We start from the raw sequence: 16855 nt of genomic DNA on the forward strand, positions 1-16855 counted from the left end.
TGGGGCCCGGCGTATGGGCTCAGGGAGTTTGTTCCAAGCATGGGGTGAAAAGAGGCAGAAAGGGCGAAGCCTAGAGTTGGCGGTGGTGGAGAAGGGTACTGAAAGGAGGGATTTGTCTTGAGAGCGGAGGTTACGGGTAGGGACGTAAGGGGAGATGAGGGTAGAGAGGTAAGGAGGGGCTGCAGATCGAGTACATTTGTAGGTGAGTAGGAGAAGCTTGAACTGTATTCGGTATCTGATCGGAAGCCAGTGAAGTGACTTGAGGAGAGGGGTGATATGAGTATATCGGTTAAGGCGGAAGATAAGACGTGCGGCAGAGTTCTGAATGGACTGAAGGGGGGATAGATGGCTAAGTGGGAGGCCGGTGAGGAATAGGTTGCAGTAGTCAAGGCGAGAGGTAATGAGAGAGTGGATGAGAGTTCGGGTGGTGTGCTCGGAGAGGAAGGGGCGAATTTTGCTAATGTTATAGAGGAAGAAGCGACAGGTCTTGGCTATCTGCTGGATATGCGCAGAGAAGGAGAGGGAGGAGTCGAAGATGACACCGAGGTTGCGGGCAGATGAGACGGGGACGATGAGGGTGTTATCAACTGAGATAGAGAGTGGAGGGAGAGGAGAAGTGGGTTTGGGTGGGAAAACAATAAGTTCAGTCTTGGCCATGTTCAGTTTCAGGTGGCGGTTGGACATCCAGGCAGCAATGTCGGATAAGCAGGCCGATACCTTGGCCTGGGTTTCCGCAGTGATTTCTGGTGTGGAGAGCTAAAGCTGGGTGTCGGCAGCATAAAGATGATAGTGGAAACCATGAGAAGAGATCAGGGAGCCTAAGGAAGAGGTGTAGATTGAAAAAAGAAGGGGCCCAAGGACAGATCCCTGAGGAACTCCAACAGAGAGCGAGATAGGGGAAGAGGACGAGCCACGAGAGTGTACTCTGAAGGTACGATGGGAGAGATAAGAGGAGAACCAGGAGAAGACAGAGCCCTGGAACCCAAAGGAAGACAGTGTGCCAAGAAGTAGGTTGTGATTGACAGTGTCAAAAGCGGCGGATAGGTCGAGGAGGATGAGGATGGAGTAGTGACCTTTGGATATGGCGAGGAACAGGTCATTGCAGACCTTAGATAGTGAAGTTTCTGTCAAGTGTAGGGGGCGAAAGCCGGATTGAAGCGGATCGAGGACGGCATGAGTGGAGAGAAAATCAATGCAGCAGCTGTGAATGGCACGTTCAAGTATCTTGGAGAGGAAGGGTAGGAGGGAAATGGGGCGGTAGTTGGAGGGACAGGTAGGGTCAAGTGATGGTTTTTTGAGGAGTGGTGTGACCACAGCATGCTTGAAGATGTCCGGGACAGTTGCAGTGGAGAGAGAGAGGTTGAGGATATGACAGATGGTGAGGGTGATAGTAGGAGTGATGGTGATAAGTAAGTTGGTGGGGATGGGGTCTGAGGAACAGGTGGTGGATTTCGAGATGGAGAGGAGATGGGCGGTTTCCTCTTCGGTGATAGCAGGAAAAGAGGAGAAGGAGGCCTGGGTAGGTTGGTTGAGAGAGTGGGTTATAGGATGAAGAGGAGGAGAAGGTTTGGTGGTGAATTCGAGGTTGATCTTCTGGACCTTGTCACGGAAGTAGTTGGCCAGAGATTGAGGAGAGAGTGAGGGGGGGTGGGTGGGAGTGGAGGGCACTTTGATGAGGGAGTTGAGGGTGGCGAAGAGACGACGTGGGTTAGAGCTGAGGGAATTAGTCAGTTGGGTGTAATAGTCCTGTTTAGCGAGGAAGGTGAAATTAGACCTTACCTGCTAATTTTCTTTCCTCTAGACCCTCCAGACCGGTCAAGACGCTTGGGTTATGCTCGCCTACCAGCAGAGGGAGACTGAGAACAGTAAACTTGAAACTATGTACATATAACCTGTGCCTAGCCATCTACAGCCAGTATACGCTTAGCAAAGCAGAGAATAAACAAAAACACAACTCTGAAACTAAAAAAACCCCTGTACCTGGAACACCAAAGGACAAATACCAACAGTGTGCTGAAAACAGACGAGACGTCCAAGTGTCCCGCTCTGTAAAGTCTTAGAGTCAAAGAATTCTCTCCGACCCCACAACACCTTAAAGGAATAGTCGTAGCAGAACACGGCTCAAAATACTGCTATTCATAGATACGGCACAAAATACTGCTATGCATCGACACGGCTGCTAAATACTTCTGATAAAAGACCGGGCGGGCTCTTGACCGGTCTGGAGGGTCTAGAGGAAAGAAAATTAGCAGGTAAGGCCTAATTTCACCTTCCTCATCAACCCTCCAGACCGGTCAAGACGCTTGGGACGTACCAAAGCAGTATCCCAACAAAGGGCGGGACCCTCGTAAAGCAGAAGACAACACAGCCGCTCCAAACCGAGCATCTTCTTTCGCCTGAACATCAAGTCTATAATGCTTCACAAAGGAATGGATAGAGGACCACGCTGCAGCCCTGCAAATCTCTTGCGGCGGAATAAAACTACTTTCCGCCCAAGAAGCTGCTACTCCACGCGTAGAATGTGCCTTAAGTAAAGAGGGCACAGGCCGACGCTTCAACAAATAAGCCGAAGCAATAGTCTCCTTCAACCATCTAGCCAGAGTGGCCTTGGAGGCAGCTTCTCCTCTCTTGGGACCTCCAAACAAAACAAACAACCTGTCCGAGGATCGAAAATCTTGTGTTCTGCTCAAATAGGACCGCAACACGCGCCGCACATCCAACTTAGCTAAACGACGCTGCGCGGAATCCCCGGCACGATCACCCAACACTGGCAACGCAATCACCTGATTGACATGAAAGGAAGACACCACCTTAGGAACAAAGGAAGGAACCGTGCGTAAAGTCACTTTTTCTTTGGCAAAAGACAGGAAAGGCGCTCTGCAAGACAAAGCCTGAAGTTCCGAAATCCTACGTGCCGAAGAAATAGCCACCAAAAAGACTGTCTTCAAAGTAAGATCCTTACACGTAATGGAAGGCAAAGGTTCAAACAGAGGCGCCACCAGAGCCTCCAAGACCAAATTTAAATCCCAAGGCGGAACCACCGGGCGGCAAGGCGGCCGAAGCAACTTCACTGCCTTCAAGAACCGCCCCACGTCCGGAGAAGCCGCCAAGGATACTCCCCGAACCTTACCTCTAAAACAAGACAAGGCTGCAACCTGCACCTTCAGAGAGGAGAGCGAAAGCCCTCTGTCCAAACCATCCTGAAGAAAATCCAACACCTCAACCGCTGACACGCGCAATGGGGCATAGCCCCGCTCTTGACACCAATTCTCGAAAATGCGCCACACCCGCACATATGCCAAGGAAGTAGACCTCTTACGAGACTGCAACATCGTAGCAATCACCCTGGCCGAGAAACCCTTATGTCTTAAACGTGCCTTTCAAGAGCCAGGCCGTAAGCAAGAATGGAGAGGGGTCGGCCATCTCGATCGGCCCCTGCACCAATCTCACCCGAGGCCCCAGGGGAATCGGATCCTGCACCAGCAACCGCATCAGATCTCCGTACCACGGACGCCGGGGCCAATTGGGCGCTATCAGGACTACTAATCCCGCGTGACGACCGATCCGCTGAACCACTCGGCCCACCAGCGGCCACGGCGGGAACACATAGAGCAACTGCTGAGTCGGCCACGGAAGGACCAACGTGTCGATGCCCTCGGCTCGAGGATCTCTTCGACGACTGAAAAACCGAGAGACCTGCGCATTGGCGGACGACGCCATGAGATCCAACACCGGCCGACCCCACTGAACCACTATCCGCTCGAACACGGAGGGGTGGAGAGCCCACTCTCCGGGATCCAACGTGTGCCTGCTTAGATAATCCGCGCTCACGTTGTCCACCCCTGCCACATGTCCCGCCGAGAGACTCTGCAGATGTGCCTCTGCCCACACCAGCAACTCTGCCGCCTCTAGTGCTAACCCGGGACTCTTCGTTCCTCCCTGTCGATTCACATACGCCACGGCTGTGGCATTGTCGGACAGAACCCTGACAGCCTTGCCGTCTAACAGACACTGAAAGGACCGAAGAGCCAACCGAATTGCACGTGTCTCCAGACGATTGATGGACCAACACGCCTCCTCCACTGTCCAACGTCCCTGGGCCACCTGTCCCAGACAATGCGCCCCCCAGCCTGACAGACTCGCATCCGTGGTCATCACCACCCACTGAGGAGCGGCCAACGGCATGCCCTTCACTAGGTTCGGAGAATGGAGCCACCAGCTGAGACTGCGACGAACAACCTCCGACAGAGCGAGCCTCTCCTCCAGATCCTGAAGCTGAGGGGACCAACGAGACAACAAAGCACCCTGCAGCTGCCTCATATGTGCCCTGGCCCAAGGAACTACCTCTATCGATGCGGCCATCAGACTCAACACCTGAAGATACTCCCGCGCCGACGGCGCCCTCTGGACTCGGAAAAGACGGATCTGAGCCTGCAGCTTGGACATGCGAGAGGAAGTCAAGAACACCCGGCCTCTCTTCGTGTCGAACCGGACTCCCAGATACTCGAGAGACTGCGACGGCACAAGGTGACTCTTGGCCAGATTGACAACCCAGCCCAGAGATTGCAAAAAGGACACCACCCGACCGGTGACCTCCTCGCTCTCCGCCTTTGATTTGGCCCGAATCAACCAGTCGTCTAGGTACGGGTGCACCAAAATGCCCTGCAAGCGAAGAGCTGCTGCCACCACGACCATCACCTTGGAGAAGGTGCGAGGAGCGGTGGCCAGTCCAAAGGGAAGCGCACAAAACTGAAAATGTCTCCCTAGCACCACAAAGCGAAGAAAACGCTGATGCGCCTCCATGATGGGAATGTGCAAGTAAGCTTCCGTCAGATCTAGAGAAGTCAGAAATTCCCCTTCCTGAACCGCTACAATGACTGAGCGTAACGTCTCCATCCAAAAGGAAGGAACCTTTAGGGCTGCATTGACCTTCTTGAGATCCAAAATGGGACGAAAAGCGTCCTCTTTTTTGGGTACCACGAAGTATATGGAATAACATCCCTTTCCTCTCTCTGCTGGAGGAACAGGAACTACAGCCCCTAAAGCTATCAGACGTGACAGAGTATCGCGGACCGCTCTTGCCTTGTGCCTTGAATGACAGGGAGACACTAGGAAGAAGTCGGACAGAGGCCTGTCAAATTCCAGTGCGTACCCGTCTCGGATTATCTGCAGGACCCACTGGTCTGACGTGATCTGGACCCACCTCTGGTAAAACAAGCGTAAGCGAGCCCCCACGCGAACCAGAGGCTGGGCCCCCAAACCATCATTGAGAAGGACGGGACGCACCGGACGCTCCCAAAGAGGAACCTCGCCCTCCACGACGGCCACCGTGAAAGGACTGAGTTCTCTGAAAGAAACGACCCCTAGTCCCACCAGAATACCTACCCGGCCGATACCGCTTTGCTTCCTGAAAACGACCGCGACCCGCGGATCCTCTAGAAGCCTTAGGGCGAAGTTCCGGAAGCCGAGGAACCTTAGCATCACTAAGACCTCTTACCAACTTATCCAACTCTTCACCAAACAGCAAAGAGCCTTTAAACGGGAGCGAACACAACTTGGCCTTGGACGCAGCATCCGCCATCCAGCCTCGCAACCACAGGGCCCGACGAGCTGCCACCGCTAGAGACATGTTCTTCGCCGAGGCCCGCAACAAATCATACAGTGCATCCGCCAAAAAGGAGGAACCCAACTCCAACTTAGCCAGATCTTGAGTCAAAGAGGCTCTGTCCCCTGGCGGGCTATCTAAGAGCCGCTTCGCCCAGCGGAAACAAGCCCGCGCCACCAGACCTCCACAGACCGACGCCTGTAACGCCAGGGCCGACAAATCAAAACTGCGCTTCAGGAAAGTTTCCAATTTTCTGTCCTGAGGGTCTCGCAACGCAGCCCCCCCCGTCCACCGGAATCGCTGTGGCCTTAGTCACTGCCGTAACCACGGCATCCACAGTCGGAGGCTTGAGCGAATCTCTATCTTCCTGCGGCAGGGGATAAAGCTTAGCCATGGCCCGAGCCACCTTACCCGGCGCCTCCGGCGCCTGCCACTCCTGAGTAATCATTTCCCTCAGATCCGCATTCATAGGGAAAGAACAAGACACCCGTCTGATCCCCTTAACCAACGGATCCTGCTTTCCGGCCTCTAACGGAGCTGCCGCCGGATCACATTTGAGGGTCGCAGCCACCTGATCAATGAGATCCGATAATTCATCTCGCTGAAAATGCGCACCACCGAGGGATCCTCCCCAGGCGGCGCAAGCTCCTTATCATATCCAGCCAACGACCCCTCCTCCTCTTCTAGGAGGCTAAAGTCACCCTCCTAATCCGGAGGGGAAAAACCTTCAAAATCCTCAGACCACTCTACACGTGGTCTCTTCGCGCTAGCCCCCCCCCCCCCCCCGTTCCAAGACTAAGGGGCTCCGCTCAGGACGGCCCTGCCTGCCAAGCCTGATATAAACTCCAAATGAAATCCGGGGGAAAACCGATCCTACCTGAGGTATCACCCCCCGAAGGCGCTGGAAATTGGCTGCCCGGCAGTCCTCCGACTCTCTCGGGCCCGTGTAGCGCCGAATCCAAATGGCGGCGGTTCCCGCCAAAATAGGAACCGCCGCAGGGCCGCTATTCAAAGGCGCCGTAACCTCCGAGACGCTAGCCGCGGGAACCTCCGCCGCCAACACCGGCGGGACGGAGGATTGAGGCTTTGGTTCCCCACAAAACCGAGAAACGCTCCCCACCGCGTCGACACCCCGACGCGCACATGACCGGCACCTCAGCGGTTTCCCCGACATTATTGCAAGCCCAGCTGACCGCCAAACAAGTGCCCCAATTGTAAAAACCAAGAAACTCACCCGAGCAGTAAAATTCAGCACCTTACTCACAGCTGAACAGCTCCGAGGCTCCGGAGTGCAGCTCCAATAGCTCTCACCAGTTTGGGCCTCTCTCGACTCTTTTTTTTTTTTTTTTTAATAAAACTTTACTGCAGCCTTTGGTTTGAGCCCTGCTGCTGCTGCTAAAACCATCCGGCACTCAAGGCTACAGTATGACAAACTGCAGCCTAGGCACAAAGCTGCCCAAACGGAGAGCCAGCTCGGGGGAGGGACCCGGCCACCCGGGTGTGACACCCCAAAGGGGACAAAGACGGGCCCCAGCGGACCCGCAACCCCTAGCACACCAAAATCTTCCAGGTACAGGGATGAAAACCAGCACAGAACAAAAGAAAATAATAAAAATCAACACAACAACCTATCCAGACCGGGCAAGCTGCACAGGCTGCCTGTCTACCCTCTGCTGAGACTGAGAAAATACTGGCTGTAGATGGCTAGGCACAGGTTATATGTACATAGTTTCAAGTTTAATGTTCTCAGTCTCCCTCTGCTGGTAGGCGAGCATAACCCAAGCGTCTTGACCGGTCTGGAGGGTTAATGAGGAATAGGGAGGATTGGAAGGAGGATAGCATGAATTTGAAGTGAATGAAGTCAGTATGGGCGCGAGATTTCCTCCAGAGGCGTTCAGCCAAACGGGCGCAGGAGCGAAGGTACCGGGTGCAAGGGGTCAGCCAGGGCTGGGGATTGGTACGCCTTTTGGGACGGGAGATGGACGGTGCAAGGGAGTCTAGAGCAGAGGAGAGAGTGGCATTGTAAGTGGAGACAACTATGTCAACAGATTTGGAGGACATGATGGAAGGGAGGAGATCAGAGATACTAGAGGATAAGGTGGGGGGGGGTCAACAGCCTGGAGATTTCTGGACGTAGTAGTTAGTGTTGGGCGAGATTGAGGGGGAGGGTGCTGAAGTGTGAATGTGATTAGGTGATGGTCAGAGATAGGAAGAGCTGAAACGTAGAAATTGGAGGGTGAGCAAGTAGAAGAGAGGACGAGATCAAGACAGTGGCCAGATTTGTGAGTAGGGGTGGGGTGGGGCTCAGTTGGAGGTTGAAGGAGGAGGTAAGAGTGAGGAACTGAGAAACATATGAGTCGGATGGGTTATCAGTGTGAATGTTGAAGTCACCAAGAATGAGGGATGCGGAAAACGGAGAACCAGGCATCGAAGTCGGTAAGGAAGGAAGGGAGGAATTTATTAGGGGGGCGGTAGATGACTGCAACTCTGAGTGGCAGTGGGTGGAATAGACGGTTGGAGTGAACTTCAAAGGATGAGAAACAGTAAGACTGAGGTAGGTGGAGAGGTTGAAAACTGCAGGAGGGCGAAAGTAATAGCCCGACGCCGCCACCGCGGCCAGATGGGCGGGGTGAATGGGAGAAAAGATAACCTCCGTGGCATAGGGCTGCGATTGAGGCAGAGTCGTCAGGGGTGAGCCAGGTTTCAGTTAGGGCGAGCAGTTGAAGGGAATGGGAGATGAAGAGATCGTGGGTGAAGGGAAGTTTGTTGCAGATCGAGTGGGCGTTCCACAGGGCGCATGAGAAGGGGAGGGAGGAGGGGGGAGGAGGGGAATAGAGATGAGATTGGAAATATCGCGGGGACGTTTGCATAGATGAGATGAGGACGAGGACAGGTGTGGGGGACCTGGGTTGGGATTGATGTCACCCGTGGATAGCAGGAGAAGGAGCAAGAGAGTGCGGAGAAGGGTGGGTGAGGAAGGCGACGAAGACGGGATGCGCTTAGGAGGAAAAGTGAAGGGTTCATGGCAGGAAGGAGGTGTTGAAGGTTGAGAGCTAGGAAGGAGGAGGACGACAGTAGGAATGGTAAGGTGGTGGGGTACAGGGGTAGGTAGGGTATTGCAGTAGTGAGCAGGACGGAAGAGGACAGGGATGGGTAGTGAGATCGTGTGGTATACAGCGGTGGGAGGGGGAAAAGATTAGGGAGGGACAGGGCAAGGAATAGGATGTGAATGGGGGCCATGAGTAGTGACTGAGGTGTTCACAGGACAGGTGGGTGGGCTGGGAGACAGGCAGGTGAGGGTGAGCAGTTGGGCAGGGGAGTGATGAGTTGGTAGGAAGATGGGCTGGGATGCAGGCAGGTTTCAGGGTGGGTGGTAGTCAGTCAGTCAGGTGATTGGCTAGTAGGCAGGTTGAGTGGCAGGAGCAGGTGAGTGCAGTGGAGAGCACAGCAGCAGTACTGGAACAAGCTGGAATGGTTTGAAGCAGGAGCTGGCGGACTAGAACAAGCTGAAGCAGACAGACTGGAACAAGCTGGAGCAGGATGACTGGAGCAAGCAGGGAGAGCAGGATCGGGTGGACTGGAACAAGCTGGATCAGGCGGACTGGAGCAAGCAGGAAGAAGCTGGATCAGGCAGACTGGAGCAAGCAGGATGGACTGGAGCAAGCAGGGAGGGCAGGATCGGGCGGACTGGAACAAGCTGGATCAGGCGGACTGGAGCAAGCAGGAAGAAGCTGGATCAGGCAGACTGGAGCAAGCAGGATGGACTGGAGCAAGCAGGGAGGGCAGGATCGGGCGGACTGGAACAAGCTGGATCAGGCGGACTGGAGCAAGCAGGAAGAAGCTGGATCAGGCAGACTGGAGCAAGCAGGATGGACTGGAGCAAGCAGGGAGGGCAGGATCGGGCGGACTGAAACAAGCCGAAACAGGCGGACTGGAGCAAGCAGGAAGAAGCCGGATCAGGCGGACTGGAACAAACAGGAAGAAGTGGATCAGGCGGACTGGAACAAACAGGAAGAAGCCGGATCAGGCGGACTGGAACAAACAGGAAGAAGTGGATCAGGCGGACTGGAACAAACAGGAAGAAGTGGATCAGGCGGACTGGAACAAACAGGAAGAAGCCGGATCAGGCGGACTGGAACAAACAGGAAGAAGCCGGATCAGGCGGACTGGAACAAGCGGGCAGAAGCCGGATCAGGCGGACTGGAACAAACAGGAAGAAGCCGGATCAGGCGGACTGGAACAAGCGGGCAGAAGCCGGATCAGGCGGACTGGAACAAGCGGGCAGAAGCCGGATCAGGCAGACTGGAACAAGCGGGAAGAAGCCGGATCAGGCGGACTGGAACAAGCGGGCAGAAGCCGGATCAGGCAGACTGGAACAAGCGGGAAGAAGCCGGATCAGGCGGACTGGAACAAGCGGGCAGAAGCCGGATCAGGCGGACTGGAACAAACAGGAAGAAGCCGGATCAGGCGGACTGGAACAAGCGGGCAGAAGCCGGATCAGGCGGACTGGAACAAGCGGGAAGAAGCCGGATCAGGCAGACTGGAACAAGCGGGGAGAGTCGGATCAGGCGGACTTGAACAAGCGGGCAGAAGCCGGATCAGGCGGACTGGAACAAGCGGGCAGAAGCCGGATCAGGCAGACTGGAACAAACGGGAAGAAGCCGGATCAGGCGGACTGGAACAAGCGGGCAGAAGCCGGATCAGGCGGACTGGAACAAGCGGGCAGATGCCGGATCAGGCGGACTGGAACAAGCGGGCAGAAGCCGGATCAGGCGGACTGGAACAAGCAGGGAGAGCCGGATCAGGTGGACTTGAACAAGCAGGAAGAAGCTGGATCAGGCGGACTGGAGCAACAGGGAGTAACTGGATTGGGTGGCTGGAAGAGATGGACTGGACAGACAGGGAAAAGCCGGGTTGGGAGACTGGAACAGGCCAGTGCCAGTGGAACTCAGCCTCACCTCGGCTTCTGTCCCTTACCCAGTTGGCCCGGTCGCACAGGTCGCTGGATGGGCGGGCTGGAACAAGCTGGGGCTGATGGACTCGGCTTCCTCTCGGCCTCCTTAGCTCCTGTCCCGCTCCTGTCGCACCCCGACACCACTGCAGGATGGATCCTGGTCCCGTGGTCCGCGATGCGTGCCCAGGCCGTTCCGGCAGGGAGCACGGCTGCAGCGCACAGGACCTCGGGGCACGACCAGTGCAGCAGACACGGGCCGACGGATGGACAACGGCGAAGGGAATAGGCCGCAGCCACGCGGCAGCAGACAGCCAGGATCAGCCCCGGGCCGCCCGCTCACCCGCGCCGGATCAGCAGGCATGGGGAAGGGCCAGCGAGGGATGGGGAAGGGCTAGCGAGGAGGATCGGTGGGGAGCCCTGCCCGAGCATCCGCTGCTCAGGACTCCCGCCGCGACCTGGCTGGTCAACCGACCGCGGCACTGCCATGAGGCGCTGTCTGGCCACCGGCACCGCCGAGAGTCAACTGAGCCCGTCCGCGGACCACCGCCGGACCTCCGAGTCCTCCAGTGGGACGGCGCGACTCGGTAACAGCCAATTCCTGGCTGTTGGGGTCGTCGGTGTCCACGGAGCTAGTAGCTCCGTGACCTAACAGGTAGCGGCCATCTTGGAAAGTTAATTACAAAACTGTGACCTACCTAGTGATTTTATTGTTAGGTGATATATTAAGCATAATGATATATTTTTTTACTTTTTTATTGAAATTTTTAAAGATTACACAAAATACAAAACAAACCTAACAATATAACTCCCCTCCTACCCCCTCAACATAATGATATTATAATGACTATCATAACAAGTGCTAGTATTCTAAACATTTATTGCACAATGAGTACATAAGCATGAATGCCTAGGTTATAGAAATGCTCTTCACATGTGCAGCTACATAATCACAACTGTTTAATTTATTCTGTCCTTATCTTTACTTCCTGAACACTGATGTGTGGGTATTCTGTTCAAAAAAAGGCAGAAGAAAAGATATTTTGAAAGCAACCCAAAAGGCACTAGAAAGTAGTTACCTTCTTCAAGTTTTTTCTTGAGTTCTTCAATCTCCTTTTGAAACTGTCTCAGTAAGGCATCCTTAGGATCTTCATTGATTCGAGCCTTGTTCTTAATATTCTTAGCACGGTTTGCATATCTTAACGTACTGATGGTCTCATCATAGTTGTAGTCTGCTGGGCCAATGTTTGCACACTTTATACGTTTAGAAAACAAAATGAAATAGCTAAAGATGTTTAGTGTCTTAAGATGCATATAATTGGATGACATACACTTTTCTCTCTCTTATTTAGAAGACCATAAGAGTAGCCATACTGAGTCAGACCAATGGTGCATCTAGCCCAGTATGCCGTTTCCAACAGTGGCCAAGCCAGGTCACAAGCACCTGCCAGAAACCCAAATTGTGGAAACATTCCATGCTACGAATCCCAAGACAAGCAGTTGCTTCCCCATGTCTGTCTCAATAGCGGACTATGGACTTTTTCTCCAGGAACTTTGCCAAACCTTTTTTTTAAACAACCCAGATACGCTAACCCCTGTTACCACATCCTCCAGCAAAGAGTTCCAGACCTTAACTAATCATTGAGTGAAAAAATATTTCCTCCTATTTGTTCTAAAAGTATTTCCATGTAACTTCCTCGAGTGTCCCCCTAGTCTTTGTACTTTTGGAACGAGTTAAAAAAAAATCGATTTGCTTCTTCTCGTTCGTTCTACACCACTCAGGATTTTTGTAGACCTCAATCATATCTCTCTTCATCTGTCTCTTTTCCAAGCTGAAGAGCCCTTTTAAAATCCTCACCGAGTTCAATTTCTATCAGCACAAATTTAACCAAGAAAACTAACACATATATGGTTATAATGAAAAGGAAATTACTTCAGTGTTCGTGTTTTTTATTTAACTTTAGCAATCAGTTATTAACAGTTCATGAATACACCGACACAAATTATCTGCTGCAGAGCCTTAGTGAAGCTTATTATTTGCCAGTGATAATTTTCTTTCGAGTTGCTTCTAATTCTTTTGATAGCCTCTTTCACCTCACCATTTAACCAAGCTGGCAACATTTTGGTCTTTGATTACACTTTTTCACTTTTCTCTTGCACTGCCATTCTTTTAGGGATACCTCACTCTGTCTTTCAGCAAATGTAATTTTCAACTATTGTAATTTATATTCTTTGGCTTTATCTATCTTTTGTTGTATAAGTCTGTGGAAGAACAGTGACAAGGGAGATAATTAAAATTCTTACCATCATGGTCTTTGAATTTCCTCCCAGTGAGTCCTGCAGTAGGCGTGTAAGTTTAGAATTACGATATGGGACATGTGTACTCTTTCCATCCACTAAAGCAGAAATAACATTCCCAAGTGTGGAAAGTGAAAGGTTAATTTTAGTTGCTTCCTTAAGCCGCTGTCCAGTGGCCCCAGTCTTTGCCTGTCTTTCTGAGCCCTAGAGAAAAATGTAGACCGATGTTAGAAGTAATCCATGTAATGATCACACACCTAACTTATCCAATAACACTGACAATTTACCATAATAAAGTCCAAGCAATCCTTTGGATATTATTTTTTTCAAAAAGTATTTTTCCATTTTTAGATTCTATAACAGGATACGTTTCCTTTATAAATTGTAAAAAAAAAAAAAAAAAAGACTAATTTTAAAATAACACACCTATGTGGAATGCTTAAAAATGCACCTATTTTAACAAGACAAAGGCACAAATCTTCACATATAAATTTACACCTAATTGAAAAGTATAAAAGTGTGAATGTTATCAGGAGCTTAGGACACACAAACAGAACAAGCAGGGTCTGTGTAAAAAGTATGCATGACCTATCAGCAGTAGTATTCCTTTTCCACGTGTAAAACAGGATTTACATGCAGACAGAAAACTTTTATAAAATTATTTTTTCACTCCAATTCAACCATTCCAATTAAAGATACAAGATGTTACAGAAGGAATTGTTTTCTGCTTCACATGTTTCACTAATAAAATGAAGCTCACTTAGGGGCTCAGTTTCAAAGCCCTTAGCCTTACAAAGTCACTATGGAACTTTGTAAGACTAAATTCTTTGAAAATATGCCTCCACATATCTCTTGTGTTATGTCAGTGCTGTGAAAAATTTTTGTTTCTCTGAAGGGAGGGAGCTAATAAACTTCCGTATATGTTGGAGTATATTGAATGATAATTCCTTGTTTCTATCTTTAATATACTACTAATCAACTACTAATCATTTCTATTGCGCTACTAGACGTACGCAGCACTGTACATATTTATATGCAAGTACTTTCTCTGTCCCTAGAGGGCTCACAATCTAAGTTTTTATACCTGGGGCAATGAAGAGATAAGTGACTTGCCCAAGGTCACAGGGAGCTGCGGTGGGAACTGAACCCAGGTTGTCAGGATCAAAGTCCACTGCGCTAACCGTTAGGCTACTCCTCCATAGTATACCATAGTATACATATAATTAGTAATTTAAGAATATCCAACATGGGATGAGGATCCAAGATGGCTGCCTGAGCAGACGTGTGGGAAAGAGCTCCTGAAAGCCACCGAAAACTGCATCAATTGAGTGCTCTCAGACCCGTTATGGGTAAGAGGAAGGGTAAATCCGCAGTGCCTACCTCCACAGGCAGGGTTGAGCCCCCTCTTTTGAGGCAGTTGACGCTGGAAGAATCGGGACTCCAACCGCCGGGAACCGGAATGTTCGCTCATGGCGGTCCGGGTGAACAATTAGACCTAAGCGCTGAGGGAGTATCTTTAAGCCCTCCTTCTTTGATGGTTCCTCCAAGACCAGGACGAGAGACGACGGCCGCGAGAGAACGGCGCGTTGAATCCGGAAGTCGGTCCTCAACGGCTGGGTGTGGAGACCCCGCGGCCGCGTCGACGCCAGTGCAGTTGCCAGCTTCGACAAGGATCTTGTCTGAGAAAAGCCCTGGGGAATCGCCCTTGAACCTTGAAGTTATGAAACCAACTACCGTTACGATGGATTCTATATGGGATGCAATCCAAAGACTGAATACCAGCTTGCAGCAAATTTCAGGTACTTTGTCTGGTGCTGTGGTGGATATAAAGAGTCTACAATCTGATTTGCAGTTGAAAAATGCAGAACAAACTATAAAAATGGAGAATTTTGATAAAGAAGTAAAAACAATTAATTCTTCTATAAATGTTTTAATAAGGGATAGTAATCTTCAACAACGCAAAACGGAATATTTAGAAAATCAAATGAGGGCTAACAATTTACGTTTCCTCAATTTTCCTAAAAGCCCATTGGTTCCAGCAATTGACATGCTAAAGAAATACCTTAACGAAATATTAGGTATACCATCTGAGATGTACCCTCCGATTACTCGAGTAATGTATATTTCTGGAGCACAAGGGAAATTATTACCTGTTAACTCTCAAGATGATCTGAATATAACAGAATTATTAGAATCCTCATTAGAAACTATAACAGAAAGAACTACATTATTAGTTACTTTTGCTCTGCAATTAGATCGTAATAATATTTTTAAACTCTTTTTCCGCCACACTAATTCATTGTTCTTTGGATCCAAAATTCAAGTATTTCCAGACTTTGCCCGAGAAACTCAAAGGAAGAGGAAACAATTTTTGTTATTAAAAGAGAGAGTTTTGCGTATAGGTGGGACCTTTATGTTAAGGTTCCCATGTAAATGTCATATTTCTTTGAATTCTGTAAATTATGTTTATTTCGATCCAGAGAAGTTAAAAGCATTTATTGCAACAAAAGAATAATACTGCATTAATCTTGGATTGTAAGCGTTATACCTGCTAGCGATTTTCATGTTCCTTCTGCTTAAGTAAGAAGTTAATTACTCTGATAAGTATGAGGTCATTTAATTTTCCTGTTCTTGGATCAACAATTGTGGACTAAAATGTTATTTTTTTTTTTCCTTAAAGATTTCCTGTGTAATAATATTACCTGATGTGTGTGATTTATGTTTTTACATAAATGTAATGTTATAATTATCAAAAAAAAAAAATAAAAAAAAAAAAAAGAATATCCAACATGGAAGAACTAAGGGCTTCTTCTTTTACAAAGCCACGCTAGCAATTCCAGCGCGGCAATTGTGAGGAAGCCCATATGAATTGTGTGGGATTCCTCTCATTTGCTGCGCAGACATCACTAGCGCAGCTTTGTAATTAACGCAGCCTGGTTTCTTACAGCTGACAGTGATGTACTGAAAAGGAGTAAAACATAGAAAGACAAAAATCCCAATAAATATAAGAAAGAAAGATATCTCTGTGCGTTTATCATTTGTACTGAGTTTAAGAGAAGACCTCTTCCCCGTAGTGTCATATGCTGACCATAACTGTCCCATACCTTCAGAAAACGCTGTTTACATTTAAAAGAACTACATGCCAACCGTGCCTCCCAAGTAAACAGCTGATGAATCCGATTTCTCCACTTCCAAAAAGAGGGTGGTTCAGCAACTGTCCATGATTGTAAACTACATTAGAGAGCTAACAGACAGAATTTACGAATAAGCAGGGTATTTCCTCTGTTATTTCTATTGGTGCCTGGTTTGTCCAGCAGCAAGCTAACTGGGGACCATAGGATTTTATCTGTCAAACCAAATATATTGTACCATGGCTTTCCAAAATTGCTTAATTTTGGGCAGGTCCAGAAACCATGAAACAAGGTATTATCTGAAATGGGAACATTTCATTTTTCACACAAAGGGGACTGTACATAACCTGACTTATACAGCTGTACCTTGGTGAAATACGCTCTGTAAAAAAGGATTGTATTTGAAGTAAGCTCCTAAGGGCTGCATTTGAAGTAAGCCCCAGAATTCCTTTTACATTAGCCAATGGCTCCCAGTCTACCAAATCTTGACCCAGATCCCTAGCTCCTTCCAGTTTAGTAAGTGCTCTATGAATGCCTGAGATGGAGACCTCCTTGTCTGCTATATTTTGAAAAAAAAAAAAAAAGAATAGTTTCTTGCCAACGCAGGAGGTTCAAAGATGGCCAGTCTACGGAGTGAATGTAATGTTTCAATTGGCAATATGCAAATCTGTTCCCCCATTGCTCTCCCACACACGGTTGAAGGGCATCTAGGAGGGAAATAATGGAGTTATCTCCTACAATATCATGTTCTAGTAAGGTAATACCTGCAGTTTCCCGAGCTACAAAGGCATTATTGTCTAGACCTGGTGTAAAAACTCCACATTCTCTTTAATAGTGAGTACAGCACAGCTTTGTAAAAGAAGCCCTAAT

At 49.7% G+C, this 16855-nt stretch overlaps 1 protein-coding gene across 4 annotated transcripts in view; it reads right to left on the minus strand.

Moving 5' to 3' along the window:
• Nucleotides 1-16855, minus strand: part of KIF3A (kinesin family member 3A) — an 82520-nt gene that overhangs the window by 44108 nt on the left and 21557 nt on the right. For all 4 annotated transcript variants that reach the window (XM_030211604.1, XM_030211603.1, XM_030211602.1 and 1 more), the window contains exons 7-8: nt 12861-13058; nt 11636-11810 (exon numbers count right to left, since the gene is read on the minus strand). In XM_030211604.1, the coding sequence (XP_030067464.1) occupies nt 11636-11810; nt 12861-13058 (373 nt within the window). The remainder of the gene's footprint in view (nt 1-11635; nt 11811-12860; nt 13059-16855) is intronic.

The sequence above is a fragment of the Microcaecilia unicolor genome, chromosome 8, assembly GCF_901765095.1.
Source record: "Microcaecilia unicolor chromosome 8, aMicUni1.1, whole genome shotgun sequence".
Lineage (NCBI taxonomy): Eukaryota > Metazoa > Chordata > Amphibia > Gymnophiona > Siphonopidae > Microcaecilia > Microcaecilia unicolor.